Below are 22,733 nucleotides of genomic sequence, written 5' to 3' on the forward strand. Positions count from 1 at the left end.
CTGCAGCTGGGCTCCCAGTCCGCTATTGAGAGCTGGATAAGACAGAGTGACAGGGGCCATGGGGGCCCGGGCAGCGCCGGTGGCTGCGAGACACAGCGAGCTGGTGCCACCGGGCACGGGGACCCTCATGGCCCCGCACCCTGTGTCCCCAGGGCTCAGCCACCCCTTTGCAGGCATGGGGGGGGCAGCTCGTACCCGCTGGGAGCCGTGTTGCACGGGGCTGGCATGGGGACACGCCGAGGCTGGTGCCCGCTGCGTGGAGGGGACAGACAATGGGAGCTCAGCGGGAAAAGCCAGAGATGGGTGGGAGGGTTTCTGCAGGGGTGAGGGACACTAACGCGGGGTGGCACCTCTCTGGCTGGCACGGACGGAGGGACCCTTCCCTCTGCAGAGTTTGTCTTCGCTCTCCATTTGGGGCTGGTTTGCAGCATTGCAGCCGCACCACCGGTGCCACCCAAAGGTACCCCGGGGTGCCCAGGTGACATGGTGTGGGGCGAGGGGTGGCCAGGCAGCGCTGGCCCCCTTCCCCTGCCTCATGTCACCCATCACCGCAGTGAGCTTGGAACACGTAATAATAACAAATTGTTTTGGTATCTAAGAGGTAATTGCACTTAATGGAGATGAACAAGGCAGCAATTTATCTCGCTAGCGTTACGCCGTCGGGTTTCCAGCTGCATGAGCCTCAGATGATAAAATAATGTGTTTTCTACACTCTACTCTGCTGGTGGATCTCCCAAACATCCCCACAGCGTCCCCATTGCTCCGGGGACCGCCCTGCGTGCCCAAGGAGAGGAGCACCAAGAGCTGGAGGCTGCTCCCTCATGGGGGGACGCAGAACCACTCGCCTCCTTTTTGGGGTGCTGCTGGCATTCCTTCACCCCCGGCTTGCACCCCCTCACCCCGCTGCAGACCCTGGCATGGAGACCCTCACCTGGGCACCCCCCGGGACATCCGACGCAGGCACGCGGTGGGGGTGCAGCACAGAGGGGGAGTTTTCCCAAGGAGGAGGATGAGGAGGAGGAAGGGGGACTGGCGGGGGGGATGCTGGCAATTATCAATGGGAAAGACGGCAGGACCCCAGACATCCCCTCCTCCCCGCCGGCGTGGCCAAGCTTAGGCCGTAAAAAGAAAGAGCTGGTACCAAGGATAACATGCTTCGCATTCCTGCGCTGTCTCCGGGGGAATTTCGACTGATCTACATGAAAAATACTCACTGCCCCCGGGGTCAAAGTGTCTGGAGGAAAAATTTCCGAGCGGAAAAGCTTAAAGCGGTGCAGAGCCACAGCCGGCGGCCCGATCTGGGGCACTCGGGTCTCACCTGATGTGAGTGGTGGTGGCCAGTGCCCATGCCACCGTGGCTGATGCCAATGCCGCCACGGCTAGTGCCTGCCCCACCATGGCCAGTGCCTTTGCTACTGTGACCAGTGCCTGTGCCACCGTGGCTGGTGCCAATGGTCCCATGGTGCATAGCTGGTGCCTGCACCACCATGGCCAGTGCCAATGCCACCGTGATCAGTGCCAGTGCCACCATGGCCAGTGCCTTCACCATTGTGGCTAGTGGCTGTGCTACTGTGACTAGTGCCCACGCCGCTGTGACTGGTGCCAGTGCCACCATGGTCCTCTCCAGAGCACAGCAGGGCACAGCGAGCTGCTGCCGCCACCCATGAGCCCGTGCTGCCTCCATCATCCCCATCGGGGCCGGGGGGTGCCTGCCCGGCCCCACATGCAGCTTAGCTTTGCTTGCCCGTGGCCAGGGAAAGGCGAGGAGGGAACCATTGGCTGCGACTTCCTACCCCTCCGGGGCTGCTGCCAATGGCAGGGGGACCAGGGCTCCCGTGCACATCGTCTGCAAGCCACCAGTGACACATCGGCCACACCGTGGAGCTGCTCCTGGTGACACCAGGCTTTGGAAAGGCTGATGCTCGGTGCTGCCTGGCCAGACATGTGTTGTCCCTCTGCCACAGGCTGGTCCCAGGCCCTGCAGCAGCCCGGGGTCTGCCAGCCCCCGAGTCTCGTCTCCCTGCCCTGGGCATCCCCGCTCGGGCACACGGGGCAAACAGCAGCACCCCGAGCTCCTGTGAACCCGCGGCTCAGCACAGCGGGGGGAGAGCGGGGGGAAAGCCCCCAGGTTGCCCCCTGAACCCCGCAGAGCAGAGCCCTGGTGGATCTGGCTCCTGTTAATACTCATGGCCAACCTAATAATTTAATTGCCCATTTAAAAATAAATATTCGTCTGGGGTTGGGGGAAAGAAAGGCTCACGGAAGAAAATTAAGAGGAATTTAATTAAGGGCAGTGCTGGGAATGTCTCTACCACAATAAAGATAAGGAGGATCAATTGCTTCTTCCTAGGATCAAAGCGAAGGGCTGGAGGGGGGAAGCGGGGCTGTCGGGCGGCTACAAAGTGCAGGGGAGGGAGAGGAAGGCAGGGAGGGGAAGGCAGGGAGAGAACGGCACACAAGAGAAAGCAGGAGAAAGACAGCTAGATAAGATTAGAAAAATAATTGATCGTGTAGCTCCCCGAGGGCTGCCCGGCCTCGCGGGTCAATCCGAGCGTGGTGGAGGCTGGGGGGGTCCCTGCTGTCTCCCCGGCTGCCTCCTGCCGGGCAAGAGCCCCCGGGGAGGAGCAGAGGGAAGGGGCAGCACCTGTTCAAAGCACCTTATCGCAAGGGCACCCTCAGCGGGGACCATGGCTTGGTTGTGTCAGTCACCCTCGTGATGCGCGGGTCCCAACGTAAATTGAATTAAACATTCGGTGCCCCACGCCAGGCAGCAAATTGGCCAAAGGCTCAGGGTCCTGCTACCCATCCCCCGGCCTCCTGGAGGGTCCGTGATGGCTCTGCCATTCCTGTCCCTGTTGCCCGTGGGCTGGTACCCTCGCGGCTGCCCAGGGCAGGGTGTTGCAGGGAGATGCGGGCAGGGCGCAGAGGTGTGGGGCTGCACCGTGGGCAGTTCCCCGGCTACAGGCACCCTCGTGGGTGCTCATCAAGCACCGCAGGTTTGGGCAAGCTGCTGGCCGTCATCCCTCGGGTCCCCGGGGTGGCCCGTCTGGGGTGAAACCCTGACAGCGCCGTGACTCAGGTGGCCCCGTGGGACACCGAGGTTTGTAACACCTTCTCTCACCGCCGCGTCACCGCGATGGCATCTCCACAGTGCCCAGGCCAGCACCCCTCCGCCTGAGCAGGCTCTGATGAGGTCGGTGAACCAGGGGAAAGCCAGACCCCAAGCAAGGCTGCACCCCAACACCACGACCCTCCTGGCCAGGAGCAGGAGGCTCCAAAATGCCTCTGCCAGGAGCCATTTCTGCATCAGCTGGGAGCCTCCATCCCCAGCCCAGTGCCGTGAGGGAGCTTGTCCTGCGTCTCACATGGGAAGGGAGTGCGGGACCGCTGGGAGCTGCAGGGGAGGGTGATTTTCCCAGCGTATCTGGTTGCCTGTGAATGCAAAGAAGCACCCAGACGGGTTTCTTGAAAGGGCTGGACCTGGTGGGTCCCAAATTTGGGAGGCTGGTATGCAGCCAACCGAGGCAGTCCTGACGATCCAGTGAGGCGATGCTTTGCATTGGCAGGCACCCAAGGAACTGTGTGACTCCAGCCTCTCCAGGTGTAAAATGGGAACGCCAATACCCATCTACCCACAGGACCTACCGCGGAGTTGCCAGCAGGCCTGCTTCTTGCTCATGGCATTTGCATAGGTTGGGACATGGTTGCCGTGTCAGGAGCAGGTTTGCATCCCGGCTGGGAACTCCCCGCAGCGGCACTGCCCAGCGTGTGAGCGGCGCTGAGCGCCGGCCACCCCACCTCGCAGCCGCTGCCTCCGGAAAAATGGGCTCCTTTCTTGCCTCACCTGCTTTTGCAAGAAGCCGAGCCTGCACCCGGGGGAAGCGGTTGAGCCGGCTCCGGCGGGGAGGGCCGCGCTGGCAGCCTGGCAGGGAGACAGCATCTGGGTGTGCCACGTCCCTGCAGAGCCCGATGGCAGCCCCGCGCTCGCCGGGCGATAGCAGCCGGGCAGCCGAGCCAGCGCGGCTGGTTCGCCGGGCGCCGGCGGGAGCCCTGCCAGCTTTGTGCCTTCCCTGTCTGCTTTGCACATTGATGAAGTACTTGGGAAGAGTTTGGGGTTTTATTGCCCTGTGGCAGCTGCCCGTGCAGCCGCGCCTGGCCCCTGCCGGGGCTCGGCAAGGGACGGGCAGGATGCTCAGGCAAATGGCTGTCCGGTGAGAGCGCTTGTGGGGCTCGCGATGCGATTGTGGCGCTCACATCCCATCAGCTCACGGTGGGCACGGTGGGGTGGATGGCCCTGCGAATGACAGGCGGGACAGGACATGGCCAGGTGGTCCCTTGGCTGCAAGCCGCGCTGCAGCAGTGCCGGCGGAGCCCAGCACCCGCTCCCCGCTCCCCTCTGCCCCGTCCTGCTGCAGAGGAGACCACAGCCCCCCCCAGCACACCCCAGGACTGCGGAGCTGCTGCTCCGGAGAGATGGGCAGAGTCATCCTGCTCGGAGAAATCCCGTGGGCTGCCTCCCCCAGTGGGACCCAGCGGCCCGAGCAGAACCACCGCAGCTTCGGGAGGGTGCTGGGGCTTCAGGGTTTAGCCATTAGGAAGAAGTTCTTTACACTGAGGGTGGTGAGACACTGGCCCAGGTTGCCCAGAGAGGGGGTGGAGGCCCCATCCCTGGAGACATTCAAGGCCAGGCTGGATGAGGCTCTGAGCGATCTAGACCTGATCTAGTTGAAGATGTCCCTGCTCACTGCAGGGGGTTGGACTGGATGGCCTTTAAAGGTCCCTTCCAACCCAACACATTTTATGATTCTATGATTCAGGGTGGCCAGCAGCGCTTGGTTATCTGGGTCCCCAGTGGGGTCCGGGATCACATTTTGAAGTGTCAGGCTCAGACGTGATGCAGCCATTCCTTGTGCTCCTGGGAAACAGGATCAAAGTTTCCGGGTGCCGCTTTCTCCCCTTTTTCAGCCGCTCCAGGCTGCAGCAAAGTGCCATTGAAGACGGGAGGACTTTCATGTGGGGATTTCTCTTCTTCAGATCTTCAAAGAAATCCAGCAATCAAACAGGTAGCAGTGGAGGCACCTTAAAAAGAAAAAAAAAAAGCCTTACTTTGAAAGCATCACATGCAAAGGAAACATCTAAACTTTGTTGTGTTAATTGTTCTGGCACTCAAAGTTACGACAAAATGTCTTAGAAATATCGTTGGCTCTGGGCCCACGATGCGTCAGACTGACAAAAAAATGCTCAAGCAGAAAACCTGAGGAAAAGAAAACCAAAAACAGGAGATTTCAACAGGAAGGAACAGCAGCATGACTTGGTCACGGCCGTCGGGGAGGTGACAGCCGGCAGGCAGCTGATGGGAAAACCCCCGGTCACCTGGGGCATCCACCCGCACTTCCTTGAGCTGCTGCATGCCCTGGGCATCGTTAGGACCCGGTCACTAACGAGAGCAGGCTGGGGCCCCGCCAGCATCGCCTTTCCACTGATAAGAGAAGGGTTCCTGCAAGCACCGGGGAGATGCCAGCTGCACCCTGCGCTTCTTGCAGCCGCGTTCTCAACAGTTACACGCAAGTGGCCTTTGCTGCAGGCTGTCCCTGGGGGTCACAGGCACCCCCCCGACTGGAAGACATGTGTCTCCCTTCCCACGCCGCATCCCCCCCTCCCTGAGCCTGCTCCGCCTGCCCCACTCCGAGCCCCAAATATGGGCTGGGCGCATCCGGGCTCCCCGGCACAAGCCCGGACAGGAGCGTGGCGCCGTGGGGTGACTCAGGGCCCCGGCAGCTCCCCGGGGCCAGGGGAGCGCCCGCAGCACCCCTCTGCCGGGAAACCCATCCCGGCCCGGGCAGGACCCGCTGGGAGTGCCAGCCAAGCTGCTCGCTTCCCCTCCTCCAGCCGCCTCGGCCCCAGAATAACCCTTTTCTCCCCTTTTTCAGGGCACTGGGGCTGCTCATGGGTGTTGCACAGGGACGTGGCTCCTGCAACAGCCCCCCAGATGAGCAGGGGTTATAGGTCTGGGACGGTGGATGGTGCAGCACGGGATGCAAGTGACCCACCAAGCCACAGCCATGCCATCCATTGCATCCCAGCGCCTGAAAAATCCCTGGAAATGCCCAATTTTCATGCCTGAAAATCCCCACACCTGCCCTCTGGCCACGTCCGCAGCACCAGACCCCGGTGGGGATACACCAGCTGCCCCCAGAAGGACGCCAGCACCCCGAGGACCAGCAGAAGGGGTCCAGGATGACCCCCAAGCAGCCACGGTCCTTCCTGCAGGCTGGCTTCACCCGGATAACCCCTTGGGACAGTGACAGGGGAAGCTTGCACCGGTTGGCATAAATCCACAGGGCAACACGCTGCGCTCCAAGCACTCCAGCATTACCTCATCAGCTGGGACAATTTATCTTTGGGTGTTTCTCCCCGTTTCTCCCTCTCCCCCAAGCCAGCCTGGCAGGAGCACAGCTCCGCTCCCACATGCCGAGGCAGCGCTGCCTGCAAACGCAGCAGGTCAGCTGAAGTCACCCCCAAAAAATGGCATTTTCTCAGCAAAATGCTGCTGAGGTCATTTTCCCCGGCTTCAAACACCCACGGCGGGGACAGGGGCTGCGCTAAGCGGCTCCCAGGAGCCTGGGAGGCAGGAGGGAAGCAGAGGGTTTGTGAATCCTCGGGATGAAAGGGCTGAATAAAAGGGAGCTGTTAATAATAGTTGTGGCCTGAAAGGGGGGCTCAGCCCCCGGCTGTGGGGGGCAGCTGCTGCGCGGGGGGCAGAGGCAGCGGAAATCAGGGCTGGGATGAAAGGAGCGTTTCCAAGGGCTGGCGGCGGAATGCCGGGAGCATGGGCACAGCGCGGGGAGGGGGGCATCAGCAGGGATGGGGAATGGTCACTGCGTCTCCCTCCCACCACCTCCGAGGTGCCTTCGGGCTGAGATCGCCTCCTTCACCCGCTCATCCAGCCCTGGGAGTCTCTGATGGCATTTCATAGAATCACAGCATGGTTTGGGTCAGAAGGGGCCTTAAAGCCCAGCCAGTGCCACCCCCTGCCCTGGGCAGGGACACCTCCCACCAGCCCAGGTTGCTCCAAGCCCCGTCCAACCTGGCCTTGAACCCCTCCAGGGATGGGGCAGCCACAGCTTCTCTGGGCAACCTGGGCCAGGGGCTCACCACTGTTGCACGTTGCCATGGCTCAGGACAGGGTGGGCAAGGGCTCCGCTCTCCGCCACAGCCCCGGGGGGCTGCCACAAGCTGGGGCTGGGCTGAGCCGACGGAGACACGGCTCCTAATCCCGTGCAAACAGCAACTGCCACCAGCCAGGACACGCGTGACGGGGTGGTCAGTGCATGCGTCACGTCCATGTGGTGCCCCCCCGTAGCTGCCGCAGCTCAGCCCAGCTCTGGAGCCAACACACAAGAACATTTTCTTGCAAATCATTAATGAAACACGACCACGGCACCCCGGGATGGTCCAGAAACCAAACCCACAGACAATTTCCAAAAAGGATGCTCTGTCCCTCCGTGGCTGTTAAAAACTCAGCCCAACTTGACTCCTGCCTTGGGACGCTCCGTGCCCCGGACCCATGAGTGCTGCAGCCCCCGTCTCACCCCATCCCACCTCGGCAGCCCACGGGGCACTGGGACTTTGCCCGGGCTAAGCTGGATGCCCTCGGAGTGGTTTTAAGCGCTCCAGCATTTCTTAATGGCGCGGGAAGCACGCGGGGAATGCACAGCGGGGGGCAGAGCGTGTGTGGCCCCCCACGGCTTCGGCGGCAGCATTCCCAGCAGGCAGCCCTGCCACCCTGCCCCTGCCCCTCAGCCGTGGGGGGGAGAAGACCTGAAATGTCTCCTATTAACCCAACTGGAAACGGGAAATTGTTACAGGGCTTTATAGAGCAATAAAAGTGGTCTCAATGCCGCAGCAGGAGAAGAGGATAAAGGAAGATGGGGGAAAGGGCTGGAAGGAGACAGCCCCCCGGTACACGCCACAGCTGAGCTCCGGCTGCCGGGGCTTGGCCTCTCTCGGTCTTTTCTCCATCAGAGGCACCTGCAGGCGCTGTGAGGGGAGATGGCAGCTGCCCAGGAGGCAGCTCCTGCCGCCAAGCCCTGCGGATATTTCATAAACCTAAACCCACGCACCGCCAGCGTTGTGAAAGGGGCTTGGAAGCGGAGCTGGGACAGCAGGGCTGCCGGCGGTGGGGACGCAGAGGAAACAGGTCCATCATCCTCAGCAGCCATCCATCCTCAGCAGCCATCTGTCTCCATCGCAGCTTTCCCCTACACTTTGGGCTCTGCGGCAGGTGCACGCCGCCGGCAGCATCCCCACACCCGTGCCGTAGCACCCCAGCGGCAGGTCCTGCCTCCAGCCAGCCCCCCCTCGCTGGGTCAAGCAGCAGCTGCTCAGCCCTAAAATCTACAGCCCACCCCCCTGCCGGAGGGTGCTGAGCCCCCACACAAGGGACATGACAAGTTGCAGCTCAGCACCGTGCCGTGCTGGGGGGAAGCACCAGTTTAAGCCCACCAGCAGCCTCAGCGCTGGAGAAGAAGTCATGGAGGGGCCAAGCACACACTGCACGGAGGTTTTACACCACACAGGACACGTGTCCAGAGCTAATTCATGGTCACCTGTACCGGAGTGAGACCCACCATGCACAGCCCCATCCCGCTGGGAGCAGCACGGGAGCCACCAGCCCCCCATCACCCTCCCTGTCCCCCCCCCCCGCCCCAAGCTGCAACAGCACCGCAATCAAGGTAACAACTCAGATCTAACATTTGCTTTTAATTTAATGGTTTTCTCAAGACCACTTTGTAGGAAGGAGGGGGAAAAAAAAACACACACCCCCTGGAGAAGGGAAAGGGCCAGCGGACACGCGGCAATAGTGCAACGGAGCTTCGACGTACGGCTCATGAGACACGGGCACGGACACCTCCACCCCCCCCGGAAGAAACATCTGGGAGGCCGTTATGGAGCCAGACACATCGCGCGCTGCTGAAGTTTTACATCACATCAGACAAAGGCAATAAATAAAGACGCGGTGCCTCACCAAAGGTGTTTTTTTTTCCTCCTCCTTTCAACATTAAAGAAGAAGAAAAAAAAAAAAATTAAAGATGTTGGCATCAGAGCGTGTTCTCAGACTGGGGTTTCGGCCAGATCCAGTTGGGTTTCTCAGCACAGGAGAGGGAAGAGCTGGGGCCTGGGCGGTCTGGACCCAGTTGCCAGCACGTCCCGAGAGCCCAGCCCGCAGACACAGGCCGGGGCAGCACCTCTCAGCCCCTCGCCTGCACCCTGCTACATCTCCAGCTTGTTTGAGGTATATCGCCTGCCCCATCCGTTATCTTGTGCAGCCAAAAAATAAAACAGTGCAAAGGAAAAAAAAAAAAAAACACAACAAAAACCAACAACTCCCCCCAGACCCCTTGGCTTCTCCCCCTTCGATGAGATGAGCCTGTTTGCGAGGGGAGGACGGCAGTGAGGAGCCCCCGGGAGCCCCCCCAGCCCCCCATGGGGGCAGTGGCCGGATCACTCAGGGCTTTGGCCCATTTAATGTCCTGGCCCCGGGGTGTCGTGTCCCCCCCCGTCCAATGCCCCACAGCCACCGCAGCTCCCTGCACCCCCAGTCTTCCCTGGGGGGCACGAGGCTGCAAAATAAATACGTGGGACGTGACTCAGCAGCACCGGGGCAGGGAGGGCTCGGCCCCCTCCCCAACACCCACCACCCGGGGAACCCAGCCGGGACGTGCCCTCAGCTCAACTTCATGCCGATGGCCAGGGCGCGCCGGTAGACCTCGGTGACGTTGTCACAGCCCGCCAGGGACAAGCTGCTCTCTGCCAGGGGGTTCCGGCAATGGGTGACAGTCCAGCGGCGCAGCCTGCGCCCTCCCTCCATCCCCTCCTCCTCATCCAGCCGGAGGAGGCTGTCGGCGGAGACGCAGCCCCGCATGCCCCCGCCGCTGTGGGGGACACGGGTGGGCAGGTCGAGCTGGTCGAAGGACTCCGTGGAGAGGATGCTGTCCTCGCTCACGGCGCTGGACGGGCGGGCACGGGGCGCCTGGGGCAGGGGCACCTCGCCGAAGCCCCCGAAGCCCTGCCCGGGGGGGCTCTCTGGCTCGGTGCTGCTAGAGGAGTACTTGCCGTTGTGCTTGAGGATGCCTTTCCGACGGGCAGGGAGACCCTGGGGACCCTGCTCCGGGGAGGGGTTGTCAGCAAACACGCTCCCATCAAGGTCCAAGCTCCCCGCGTCCAGGACATCCCCAGACTCGCAGCACTCCAGGGAGGAGTAATACCCCGACTCCCTCGTCGCGGGCTTTTTCAGTATTCCCTTCTTGGGCACGGCTGTGGGCACCGCTCCAACGCCCGTGCTGCAAGGCAGCATCCCGGAGGGCAGGATCTGGGTGAGACCTGCAGCGGCCACCTCGCCATCCTCACCCCTCACCTCTCCCACGGGTGCTGCCGGTGGGGGACCGGGGCCAGGCACCTTCTGCTCGCAGGAGTTTCTCTTCTTCAGTATGCCCTTAGGCCGCTTGAGGATGGATTTGGAGGGGTTCTCTGGGGCCAGGGCCACCTCCTGCAGCGCGTGGGAGACGTCGTTCTCCTTCTTGGACTTCTTGAGGGAGCGCTGACGCTCCAGGGCCACACCGGGGATGTGCTGCTTCAAGAAGCATCGCACCTTGGAGCCATTCTCCAGGAGGGGCCGGGAGGAGCGGCGAAGCCACTCTGCCACTGTGGCCAGGGGGGAATCGCTCTCCCGCAGCAGCTCTTGCTCCCCAATGGGCATTTTGTAGCCCCAGTTCACCCACCAATGCGTGGCAATGTCCTCGATGGTGGCACGGCGTTCTGGGTTCACCATCAGCATCCACCGGATCAGCCCACAGGCATCTGGGGAAGAGGCAGGTCAGGTATGAAGGGAGCACGGGGTGGGGACGGGGGGGGATTTGTAGGGTGGTGGTGAGGGGGGTCTGCCTACCTGACAGCTTCGTGGGCTCCCGGTAGTCCCCACTCGTGATCTGCTTGACCAGAGTCTTGTAGTCGTGACCATCAAACGGCATGGTGCCATGGACCAGGATATAGAGGAGAACGCCCAGGGACCAGCTGTCCACCTGCCAGAGGGAGAGACGAGCCTGGAGGGGGGGCAGCAGGACCAGGCTGCCCTGGCCCCCACCCTGGATGGGCAGAACTCCCTCACCAAAGCCTCAGCAGCAGCTCCCGGGATGGCAGCATCCATGGGGGAGGACACAGCGTGGGGCAGCTCCAGCCACCTGCATCCCACCACGTCCACCCCACTGCAGCTGCCGCACACTGACCCTCGGTCTTAGGGCGCCTCTTACCCCAAAACACACAGGGAGGGCTCTGCCCGCGATGTTGCGCTGGAAAAACACCCGGCGCTTTCCCGAGTTCCAGCAAAGAGGCAGGAAAACACCCCACCATGCTGGGGGGGAGGCACAACCTACCTCCGGGCCCTTGTACGGCCTCCCGTTGATGATTTCGGGGGATGCGTAGAGAGGGCTGCCGCAGTAAGTCTGCAGAAGTTTGTCCTGCTGGTAAACGTTGGACAGGCCAAAGTCCGCAATCTGGAGAGACATTTATAGCTGTTATAGCACCAGGGTTCCCCTTCGCAGGTGAAGCCACCCAAAGCTCTCAAGCTGCAGGCTGGGCTGAAACCGGGGCTACCCTTGGTATCCTGGTCCTGGGTGCCCTCAGTCTCCTCGGGGAGCAGCAGCATCCCAGTTTTCCACCCCCAAGGCTGTTCCAGCCCCTCTCCCCCTCCCAGAAGGCTCATCCCAGCCATGGCAGCAGCTGCCCTGCGGCTCTGCCCTTCCAGCCCCATCACCAGCATGCTGGGAGCAGAGGTGGCTGCAAAGGTGTGGTTAGAGGGAGAGCTGCCGGGCTCTCCTCCAGCTCATTCACAGCCACACGAGGCTGCTTCAGTCCCTACCAGCTCCGCCTGGCACACAGGCACTCATTATCTTCATTACACCCGTCACCTCTCAGTGAGCAGAAGGCACAGTCCCTGCTTGCAAGCTCCCAATTGCAAAATTACCCCTTAGAGAGATAAAGCCCCGCAGCCTGTTTATCACCGACTGCACTGATTCCCGGCTGCTGCCGTGTCCTTCCTCCCCGGGTGGCTGCAGCGCTCCCGGCCGAAGCGAAAAGCATCGCTCAGGGCCAGCGGAGCCGGGAGCTGCCCCACACATCCCTCCGCCAGCCCGGCTGGCACACAGGGGACTGGGACTTTTACTGGGAGAGCCCTTTCTTATCCAGCCCGGTCGTGCGTTGACCTCAGCGTTCAGACTTTGCCCTCTTATCGGCAGTCAGATAGACGTTTATGGCTTTTACAGGCAGTACTGAGGCTCTGCCTCTGCAGCCTCTCCCGCTCGGTGCCACGCACAGAGAGCGGGGGGCAGGTATGGGCACCCTCCTGGCTCCCCATCTCCTGGGCAAGCAGCACGCAGGCGATGCCAGCGGTCCCAGAGCCGAGAGATGCTTCCCAGAGCTGTGGGGAACCACACGCCCTGGGGGGACTGGGGTGCTATGGCCACCCCCAGTCCATCCCCGCTGGGCAGCATCCCTTGGACCCCTTTGCCGGGTGACACCCAAAGCGCGGCCAGGCTCTGCCTGCCTCTCACCTTGATGTTCCCGTTCGCATCAAGAAGGATGTTCTCCAGCTTCAGGTCCCTGTGAACGATCCCATTCTGCGCAAGGGAAGGGAGGGCTGGGTTTAGTTTACAGCGTGTTTGAGGAAGGGAAAGTCAGGCAGCGCGGGGAGGTCACTGCCGTTCACCGCCACAGCGGCACGCAAACAGGACACGCTGACGGCAATCAGAGGAGCAGTAAATAACGCTGGGTGCATGGAGGATGAGGACAGGCTGTAAGCCACGTCCCGACATGGGTGCTACCAGCTCGCTGTGCTGTTCGGGAGCAGGAGCAGGGTGGCTCCCACGCCAGCACCCCGCGCCCGGCGCCACGCTGGGCTCCCGCACCCTCCCCAGCCACGCACCCACGAGAGCGGCTGGGGCCAGCCCCCGCTGGGGCACGCTGGGCACCACTCCATGCTTTGCCGGGACCTGCTGCTGCCCAGCTAAGCGAGTCCCCCATTTGCTTTGGGTTCAGGAGGTGCCCTGCAACCCGCCCTCCCTGCCGAGGGCACGTGGGTACCCAGGACCAAGCCAGGACCAGGCATGGCCTTAGAGCATCCTCCAGGGAGACCCACAGGCTCGAGGGTCCTCCAGGGCAGGCAAATCTTGTCCCACAGCCCTGGACAAGGCCCTACAGCTTTACACCTCTGTCAGGGGACAAGATGGGTGACCAAGGGCTCAGCTTTCAGCCCCAGCAGCCAGCCCTGGGTGTTTCCCTCTGGGTGGGACGGGAGTCAATAACTCCCCGTTGGGGTTACTCAGCCCCACACGGCAGCAGCGGGAAGCTGAGTCGGGAAGCCGACTTTCCAAAAGCCACTCGGGCACTGCCTCTGCCTGAGCCCAAGTGCTGCCGCACCCTCCTGATAAGAGGATTAACCCCTTTCCTGGGAAAGGCCAACGGCCATGAGCTCCCTTCACCTCCCAGCCCAGGCTGAGCTTCCCCATCAGGCACTGGAACCTTTCCCAGTCCCAGCTGCCGCACACAGGAGCCGATCCCTCCATTTTCCCCCCGGGAAGGCGGTGGGAAGCACCTTGCCAACCCACCTTGTGGCAGTAGTAGACGGCGGAGACGACCTGCCGGAAGAAGTGGCGTGCCTCCTGCTCCGTCAGCCGCTGCCGCTCGCTGATGTAGTCGTACAGGTCCCCCTTGCTGGCGTACTCCATCACGATGACGATCTTGCTGCTGTTCTCAAACACTGCGCGGAGACGGGAAGCCACGGGGTGTTAGGAGGGATGGTCGGAGCTAAGGGACTTCTCATTAGCACATGCCTCTTAACGAGCATGACCGACCCTAACACGCTGCCCACCCCTTTGCCTGTGCCCTCGGACTGTTTTGCAAAACAGGAGGTGTCAGGGTTTCTGCAGGTCAGACAGGGGACAGCTAGAGCTGGCACCCGTGTCCCACAGTGCCACCAGGGCTGCTGGCCAAGCAGCCTCTGCAGCCACCGAGCACAGGAGAAAAGACTCTGCTCTGCCAGAAGGTGACTAAGACGCGTGGTTCTCTGCTAGATAGAGCCCAGCCAAGGGGGAAGGCAACGGAGCTACCGGCTGGCATGGCCCAGTGGCGTTTGTGTGTTCCCATCGCTCCCAACAACACTCCAGCTCCAGCCGAGAGATGGAGCGTTTTCTTCCTGTTTGCAGAAAGCTACCTCAATGTTTTTGAATTCCAGCAGCCAGCATGACTCAGTCCTTGCAAACACCACGTAGGAACTGCCAATCCGCTTGCTTTTGTTTAGAGGACAAAAGGACTCTGGATAACCCAGGCACCGGCCCATCGCGGTGACCCCATCAGAGCCAGACCCAAGGAGGAGTACGGGGCACGCCGGGTTTGCAGCCAAAGGACCTGGCGTTTAAGCAAAGCCTGATCCAGCTGGAGACTTGCTCTAAGTCTGGTCATAGCTGGAACTCAAAAAAACTCCCCCGGAGGTGCTGCCCTGACACCCTGGGAGCAAAGCCCAGCCCTGGCCGTAAAGCCGAGCCCAGCAGCACCGGGAGCGCTCCCAGCACCCTGTGGTTTGGTTTTCCTGTGCCCCAGGGGAGGGAAATGAGGAGGACTCCGGTGCTGAGATTAGCTCCTGCCTCGGGCTGAGAGCGGAGCCACAGAGATTCCCACCGCTCCGGCACTGAAACGTGCATTTCCCATGGCTGGGGCGAGCATCCAGCATGATCAGAGCCACACACGGCACTGGGATTTGGGGGGTACCCTGGCCACCAGCTCCCCTGCTACGGCACAACCTCTCACCAGAAGCAGCGCCGAGGCTTCCAGCCTCAAAGAGCCATGTAAGCTTTTGGAGCCAGCTTCCCTCTGCGGGCGGGAGGGGACAGGATGGGAAGCGGCTATTTCTGGAGCAGGTATTTCCCCTCGCCGCTGCTCCACACGCAGGCGGGGAAACCACAGCCCCGGCAGCATCTGCTCTCCCCGCCGGCGCTGAGTCACCAGCACGGCACAGGACGCGGCAAATGGCTTCTGCTCCCAACGAGCGGAGGGAGGAGAGTGGTGACCCCATCGCGACATGGCCTGTCCCGGTACCCAGCCCCACGGGGGGGTCCGCTCGGGGGAGAGGAGGGAGAGGAGGGAGAGGAGGGAGAGGAGGGAGAGGAGGGAGAGGAGGGAGAGGAGGGAGAGGAGGGAGAGGAGGGAGAGGAGGGAGAGGAGGGAGAGGAGGGAGAGGAGGGAGAGGAGGGAGAGGAGGGAGAGGAGGGAGAGGAGGGAGAGGAGGGAGAGGAGGGAGAGGAGGGAGAGGAGGCTCACCTTCGTGGACAGCGATGATGTGGGGGTGGTTGAGGGAGGACATGATCTCAATCTCCCTCCGGATATGGACAAGGTCCTGCTCATCCTTGATTTTGTCTTTCCGGATTGACTTGATAGCCACCTGCGGATGAGGACACGCACAGAGGGTCACCCGGCTGTGGGGGGACAGGAGCATCGCCGCTTCCCAAAGCCTGTTGCACAGCAAGAAACCCACCCCCCCCTTTTGGGAAGGGTCTCATAAGCCAAAGACTAATGGCCCCGCTTCTCCACCCAGGCATGCTGCACCCAAGGGCGATGCTGTGCGGCTCCACTGAAACAACTCCAATAAAAGCAAACTTTATCAGTCAGGGTTTTATACTGTTGCTGTGAACAAGGGAGAAGCTCCCCCCAGTCTCCCCCCGAGGGAAACCTGCTGCCAGCTCCTACCAGAGGAGGTCCCCAAGCCTCCTCCCGCAGGTAGCGCGGCCCCGCTCCTCACTTATGTGCCCCGGCTTACGGGAATTGTGTCCCAGGCTACAGCCGCCGCTGGACCGCAGCCAGCCAAAGGAATGTGACCTGCACACATGACTTGGAAGATAACAACAACAACGTCTTCTTGGGGTCATAAAAAAAAAAAACACACTAAAAAACCCCCAAAAAACACCAACAGGTTTTGTTGTTCTTGCCAATACTTATTTAAAGGAGCCGATTACGTAGCAGTAAGAGAAAGTTTGGTATTAAAGATTAGATCCCTCCTAGGCACAGGACTGTGCTCCAGCCGGCTGGGAGACCCAGTACTGGCGACGTGAGCCGCTTTCCAGGCTTTCACTTGGGTTTTCAAGTTATCCTCTACAAGGAAATTGAAAGGGGAGGAGAAAGAAGAGTAAGTGCTGGAGAATAGATGCCTTCTAATCCTCTTTCAAAGGGGCTGGGGAGAGACAATGTGCTCCTAGGGTTGAATTTACAACTGAATCCAGCAGAAGCTCTTTTTTTGTATCAGACAAGAATGCGGAACAGCATTAATCCTGTAAAGGGACCCCCGCACCAGTCTCCCAGCAACAGGGAGAGGGGCCATGGACACCCACCAGCCCCAGCTGCCAGCACAGGAGCTACGCTCATGGCTACGATGCGCAGGGACCTCCTTTGGGGCTGTGAGATGGACGCTTGGCCTCACCTCCCTCCGATTTAGGGGAATCGGAAACCTCGCTCCTCCAGACCCAGCCTGCCAAGCGGCAGAAGGCTCAGAGCAAGTTTGCGACCCGCGCTCAGCGGGGCCCATCGCACCCACAGCAAGTCGCCAGGCGCTAAAGCGGCGAGATCTCAGCTGCCACATCACTGTCTTCCTGGGAGAATGTCCCAATTTTAAGGGCTCAGACGGGCACGTGAGAGATGGCCGACAGAGTCCCTTTGGCCCCAGGGCACATCTCTGCTGCACTGGGCCACCTCAGGCCAGCACTGGCCAGGGCAGGGGTTGCCTCCCGTGCCCCGGAGAAGCCTGCACCAGCCCCAAGAGCTGAATGGTCCAAGTTGAACGGACTCTGGCCAAGGGAAGTTCAATGACCCAGGCCCAAGTTTCTGTACAAAGCAATACCGAAGGCGCTTAATAGTTTCTTGAAAGCCAGGTATTCTTTCCCCTGACCTTTATGCTAGGTTAACAGGTTAAAGTTTAACAATTTTTTGCTGATTACATGAACCCCATTAGAATGCGGGAAAAGCCTTTCTGCAGTAAGACAGCCTGCTACTGCCCTCCCAGATTCCTGTTGACTCACTCGATTCATCCCCCCCCTAAAGCTCAACATCCAGCCCCTCAGCATTTTGGGCTGCGGGCAGCACATTTGCTCGCTGAGCAAGATGCCCACGCACATACACTGCTGAGCTGGGGCTCGGGGCAAGATCCACCACCCGGAAAAAGCCAAGGGAAGCCTGAGGAGACGCCGCTGGCTGTATTCAGCAGTGCCGGAGAACGCCCTCACCTATGAGCCCGGCAGTTAGGGACCTCCGAGGCAGACGCAGTCAGGGCTGCAGCATCCAGCAGGTTCAGGATGCTGTTAGAGCCCCGGGCTCCCCTTGCCAGCCGCCTGCGTAACGGTCGGGCACAGCACTGTTCGGGTCTGCATCTCATCCCAGACACTCAGGGTGGGATGATTTATCTGCCTGTCAAGCCCTGCCAGGGAGATTAATCCCTCGACCATCCCGTCCTTCCCCAGGGGTGCCGAGAAGCGGCTTTGTTCCAAAATCTTCCCTACCTAAGGGGGCTGACAGCAGAGGATCTCCCCTTGAGACAGAAAAGACCATGCCCGGCCACCCTGGAGACGGGGACCAGCAGCTACAGGGACAGCCACCGCCAGAGCCTCCACACTGCCTCCACCATCAACGCCATGAGAATCTCCCGCAGGAAACCGCCTCGAGAAGTCCCGCTGCAGGAGCCTAGGGAACTCGAGAGTACTTTCCAAGTCAAAAAGGCTTTTAATTAAAAGTTTTTTGGGGGCAGAACAGGTATTTTCAGCAGCTGCTGAAAGATGCATTAAGCTACAACCCCAGGCAGCACTTCAGAAGTTGTTCCAGATTGCAAGTGCAGCATTTCATGCTCCATGAAATATGGATTACAACCCACTACGGAAAAGAGCGGGGTTCGCCCCTTACTGGAGATCAAAAGAGGCTTCGCTGCTTTGGAATATTCCAGGTGCTGCCTTCCCCTTGACACCACGCAGGGCCACAAATACGTTTCTGACACCGCGAGGGAGTCCCACAGGAGGTCCCTCTTTCTATTTGACTTGGCTGCAGGCCATGGATCAGGATACCAGGCTGGAAGGGGGTGGAAAAAAAAAAAAAAGGCCAGATGCTGCCATTCAAACAGGTGCAGGAGCCAGTTTGCACCACCATGGCACACGTTACTCCATCTTCAAACCAAAAGACACAGGGAAAAAGAAAAGGGAACAAAAAAAAAGAAAGGGGGAAAGGAAAAAGAACCAGCAACTCTGCAACTCTCTCCCCACCTGCTTGGCATTTCAGGGACACAATAATTTTCCAATGTCTGGGAAGGGCACTCAGCAGAAGTACCCATCAAAAGGAGTGAGCATCACTTCACCCAAAGGATTTCTAAGCAGAAAACAAGTGGGTTTTTTTTCCAGACAAGGAATGTTCATGCAGTCCCCAAAAATCCTTCAGCTGCGGGAGCCTGGTCTTCCCTGCAGTCTACTGACAGACACACCTTGCTCTGAGCGAAGGGCAGGTAGGTTGCTTAAAACTCAGAGGAAAAAAAAGAGAACTAGGTGGTAAAACGAGATGGTTCGATATTCGGTGCATCTCACAGAGGCAGTTTCTGATTAGCCAGAGGCAAAAAAACCCCATGGATGGAGCAGCTCCAGCTTTACAGCCTCAGCCGGTAACGTGGGATGCACACGGCCCACGAGGGGCAACCGACAGAGGCAGCAGTACCTGCTCCCACACCTCGGCGTTTAGGAAGTGAAAGCCACTTAGAGAAGGCGCAAATAACAACCCAGCTCAGGATAAGCCCAAAGATTAACCAGGTCCGGAAACGCTGAGTGCTACACGAAAGAATTCGTGGGAAGAGGAGAGATTTGTGGTTAAGCCTCCTGTTCCTACAGGGCAACCTTGCGGAGGTACTAGTTAGTCGAGCCTTTGACTATCTCCAGCATTTATTGGAGAGTCATTGGCCTGTGTATTTAGTTTGCATGATAATAGCCCAATGCTGCTAGACAAACGAGTCCCTGTCCTAAGAGACTTCCACAGATAGGTAAGTTTTCCGGCAGTTAGAGATTCCCTGGACGAGCTTTGTTAGGTGCGGACAGGGAAGGCCAAGTCCTCTCGCCCATCCCCAGGGGAGGGATCCTTCTAGGTCTGTGGGTGGAAGCTGCATTTCAAGGCCCTGATTATGCAGCAAAACAGCAGCTTCTTCAGAATCAGATAGGCTAATGGAAATGGCAGATCTGACTTAATTAAGAGCTGTCGCGTTACACAACAAAACCTCGCAGATTTACGGTTGTTTTCCTTGACATGCCTCTGTGGCACGTTAGGGAGCAGATCTCACACCCTGCTCCTCTGCCCAGCCCTCGGCACCTTGCTGGGCCAGTCTGGCCGCCCGCGGGGGGACCCTCATTGTCACCCTCATGGTCTCAAGATGGGTTTGGGTCTTTCTTGGGTCCCATCCCACACTGCAGGGTGCTGGGGACAGAACAGGGGCAGGGAAATCACCTTCGAGTTTGCCCTTTGAGCCTCTGCAGGTTCCCGAAGGACAAGGCTGCCGGGAGGGCAGCACCCCGCTTTCCCGGGGGTGAGGGTCCCCCTCCTCTCCCCACACACCGGGTCGCTGCGCCCTGGGTTGAGCCGTGCATTGTGCAGAGCCACTTGCTTCAGAGGGGCTGCGGCGTTGATTAAGTCACAATTTCAATCAATCAGACACACTCGGGGGTCGGAGGGGCTCAGCTTCGCCAGCGGGTCCCCCACCGCCGCCCAGGGCAAGCGGGCAAACCCAGCCCTGAACCGGGGCGAGAGGAAGGGAAAAGCCCTTCAGACTCAAGAGCAATGTTTGCTCTTCGCTGCCGGATACCTACAGCCTCCTTTCACCAGGAAGCCCGACGCGGTCAAGTGGGCGAGGGGAGCAGCGAGGTCACCCCATCCAGGGGGGACTGTCCCCCAGACCTGGGCACAGCAGCACCGCAGCCCCCCCCATACGCTGCACCAGGCGAGGGCTGCGCCTTCCCAGTTACCGGCTGGGGAGAGTCGATGCCGGGGGGGGGATGCAGCGGGGCGAAATGGGGAAAGAGAGGGGGGGGATGCAGCGGGGCGAAATGGGGAAAGAGAGGGGGGGGATGCAGCGGGGCGAAATGGGGAAAGAGAGGGGGGGGATGCAGCGGGGCGAAATGGGGAAAGAGAGGGGGGGGATGCAGCGGGGCGAAATGGGGAAAGAGAGGGGGGGGATGCAGCGGGGCGAAATGGGGAAAGAGAGGGGGGGGATGCAGCGGGGCGAAATGGGGAAAGAGAGGGGGGGGATGCAGCGGGGCGAAATGGGGAAAGAGAGGGGGGGGATGCAGCGGGGCGCAATGGGGAAAGAGTGGGGGGGGGATGCAGCGGGGCGCAATGGGGAAAGAGGGGGGGGGGATGCAGCGGGGCGAAATGGGGAAAGAGAGGGGGGGGATGCAGCGGGGCGAAATGGGGAAAGAGGGGGGGGGGATGCAGCGGGGCGAAATGGGGAAAGAGGGGGGGGGGATGCAGCGGGGCGAAATGGGGAAAGAGAGGGGGGGGATGCAGCGGGGCGAAATGGGGAAAGAGAGGGGGGGGATGCAGCGGGGCGAAATGGGGAAAGAGAGGGGGGGGATGCAGCGGGGCGAAATGGGGAAAGAGAGGGGGGGGATGCAGCGGGGCGAAATGGGGAAAGAGAGGGGGGGGGATGCAGCGGGGCGAAATGGGGAAAGAGGGGGGGGGATGCAGCGGGGCAAAATGGGGAAAGAGAGGGGGGGGGATGCAGCGGGGCAAAATGGGGAAAGAGAGGGGGGGGATGCAGCGGGGCGCAATGGGGAAAGAGGGGGGGGGGATGCAGCGGGGCGCAATGGGGAAAGAGGGGGGGGGGATGCAGCGGGGCGCAATGGGGAAAGAGGGGGGGGGATGCAGCGGGGCGCAATGGGGAAAGAGGGGGGGGGGATGCAGCGGGGCGCAATGGGGAAAGAGGGGGGGGGGATGCAGCGGGGCGCAATGGGGAAAGAGGGGGGGGGATGCAGCGGGGCGCAATGGGGAAAGAGAGGGGGGGATGCAGCGGGGCGCAATGGGGAAAGAGAGGGGGGGATGCAGCGGGGCGCAATGGGGAAAGAGAGGGGGGGGATGCAGCGGGGCGAAATGGGGAAAGAGAGGGGGGGGATGCAGCGGGGCGAAATGGGGAAAGAGGGGGGGGGGGATGCAGCGGGGCGAAATGGGGAAAGAGGGGGGGGGGGATGCAGCGGGGCGAAATGGGGAAAGAGAGGGGGGGGATGCAGCGGGGCGAAATGGGGAAAGAGAGGGGGGGGATGCAGCGGGGCGAAATGGGGAAAGAGAGGGGGGGGATGCAGCGGGGCGAAATGGGGAAAGAGGGGGGGATGCAGCGGGGCGAAATGGGGAAAGAGAGGGGGGGGATGCAGCGGGGCAAAATGGGGAAAGAGAGGGGGGGATGCAGCGGGGCAAAATGGGGAAAGAGGGGGGGGGGATGCAGCGGGGCGCAATGGGGAAAGAGGGGGGGGGATGCAGCGGGGCGCAATGGGGAAAGAGGGGGGGGGGATGCAGCGGGGCGCAATGGGGAAAGAGGGGGGGGGGATGCAGCGGGGCGCAATGGGGAAAGAGGGGGGGGGGATGCAGCGGGGCGCAATGGGGAAAGAGGGGGGGGGGGATGCAGCGGGGCGCAATGGGGAAAGAGGGGGGGGGGATGCAGCGGGGCGCAATGGGGAAAGAGGGGGGGGGGATGCAGCGGGGCGCAATGGGGAAAGAGGGGGGGGGGATGCAGCGGGGCGAAATGGGGAAAGAGAGGGGGGGGATGCAGCGGGGCGAAATGGGGAAAGAGGGGGGGGGATGCAGCGGGGCGAAATGGGGAAAGGGGGGGGGGGGATGCAGCGGGGCGAAATGGGGAAAGGGGGGGGGGGGATGCAGCGGGGAGAAATGGGGAAAGGGGGGGGGGGGATGCAGCGGGGCGAAATGGGGAAAGAGGGGGGGGATGCAGCGGGGCCAGGCTGCCCAGAGCAGGGGGATGCTCAGCGGCCCCGCACCGGCTCAGGGTGAGGATGCACCGGCGACGGGGGGTGACGGCGGGGGGGAAATCCTTAGATCCTTACCAGTTTCCCGGAACGCTCCCGGGCTTTCTTCACCTTCCCGTAGGTGCCCTTCCCCAGCGTCTCCAGGAACTCGTAGCGGTGCTTGAGGTTGTGCTTGTGGTGGTGCCGCTTCACCGCCTGCTTCTTCATCAGCGGCCGCGGCGACTTGATGAGCCCCTCGGCCAGCGAGGCGGCCAGCGCCCCCCCCGGCCCCGCCGCCCGCTCCATGCCGCGATCCGGCCCCGGCTCCGCCACCGCCTCTCGGTACGGCCCGGCCCGGCCCCGGCCGCTAAATGCGGCGGCCCCGCCGGCCGCGCCCCCCCGCGCCCATTGGCCGCACGGCGGCGGACGCCCCGCCCGGGAACCGGTACGAGGAGCGGAGGGAGGGGGGTCCCCGGGCTGCGGGGAGACCCCACGGGAGGGGAGGAAGGGGAGCTGCTGTGGAGGGGGGGGGGGTGAGGGGGGACACCAACAAGGTGGGTGCAAAGAGGTTGGTGGGGGTGCGGGGGGGTGTCCAAAGGCAACCCAGGGACAAGGGAAAGAGGCAGGGTACAAAGTGGGGGACAGAGGGGTAGGAGGGGGTGTAAAGGG

The 22,733-nt window shown here is 61.4% G+C and overlaps 1 protein-coding gene across 1 annotated transcript; it reads right to left on the reverse strand.

The window, feature by feature from the left end:
- Nucleotides 1-8,743: 8,743 nt before the first annotated feature.
- NUAK2 (NUAK family kinase 2) lies at nt 8,744-22,445 on the reverse strand. The gene is made up of 7 exons (XM_063356662.1): nt 22,164-22,445; nt 15,370-15,490; nt 13,662-13,813; nt 12,609-12,674; nt 11,433-11,552; nt 10,949-11,081; nt 8,744-10,860 (listed from the first exon to the last, which is right to left on the reverse strand). Exons 1-7 carry the CDS (start codon nt 22,368-22,370, stop codon nt 9,728-9,730), a joined length of 1,932 nt encoding a protein of 643 aa, XP_063212732.1. The 5' UTR covers nt 22,371-22,445; the 3' UTR covers nt 8,744-9,727.
- Between the last annotated feature and the right edge of the window lie 288 nt (nt 22,446-22,733).

Source organism: Chroicocephalus ridibundus, chromosome 20 (assembly GCF_963924245.1).
Source record: "Chroicocephalus ridibundus chromosome 20, bChrRid1.1, whole genome shotgun sequence".
NCBI classification, from domain to species: Eukaryota; Metazoa; Chordata; class Aves; order Charadriiformes; family Laridae; genus Chroicocephalus; species Chroicocephalus ridibundus.

Coding starts and splice junctions, on each gene's coding strand:
- NUAK2 (XM_063356662.1), bottom strand. CDS start 22,370: ATGGAGCGGGCGGCGGGGCCGGGGGGGGCGCTGGCCGCCTCGCTGGCC. Junction 13,814..15,369: donor CATCATCGCTGTCCACGAAG/GTGAGCCTCCTC, acceptor GTCTCCGCGCAG/TGTTTGAGAACAGCAGCAAG. Junction 12,675..13,661: donor CCGTCTACTACTGCCACAAG/GTGGGTTGGCAA, acceptor TCCCTTGCGCAG/AATGGGATCGTTCACAGGGA.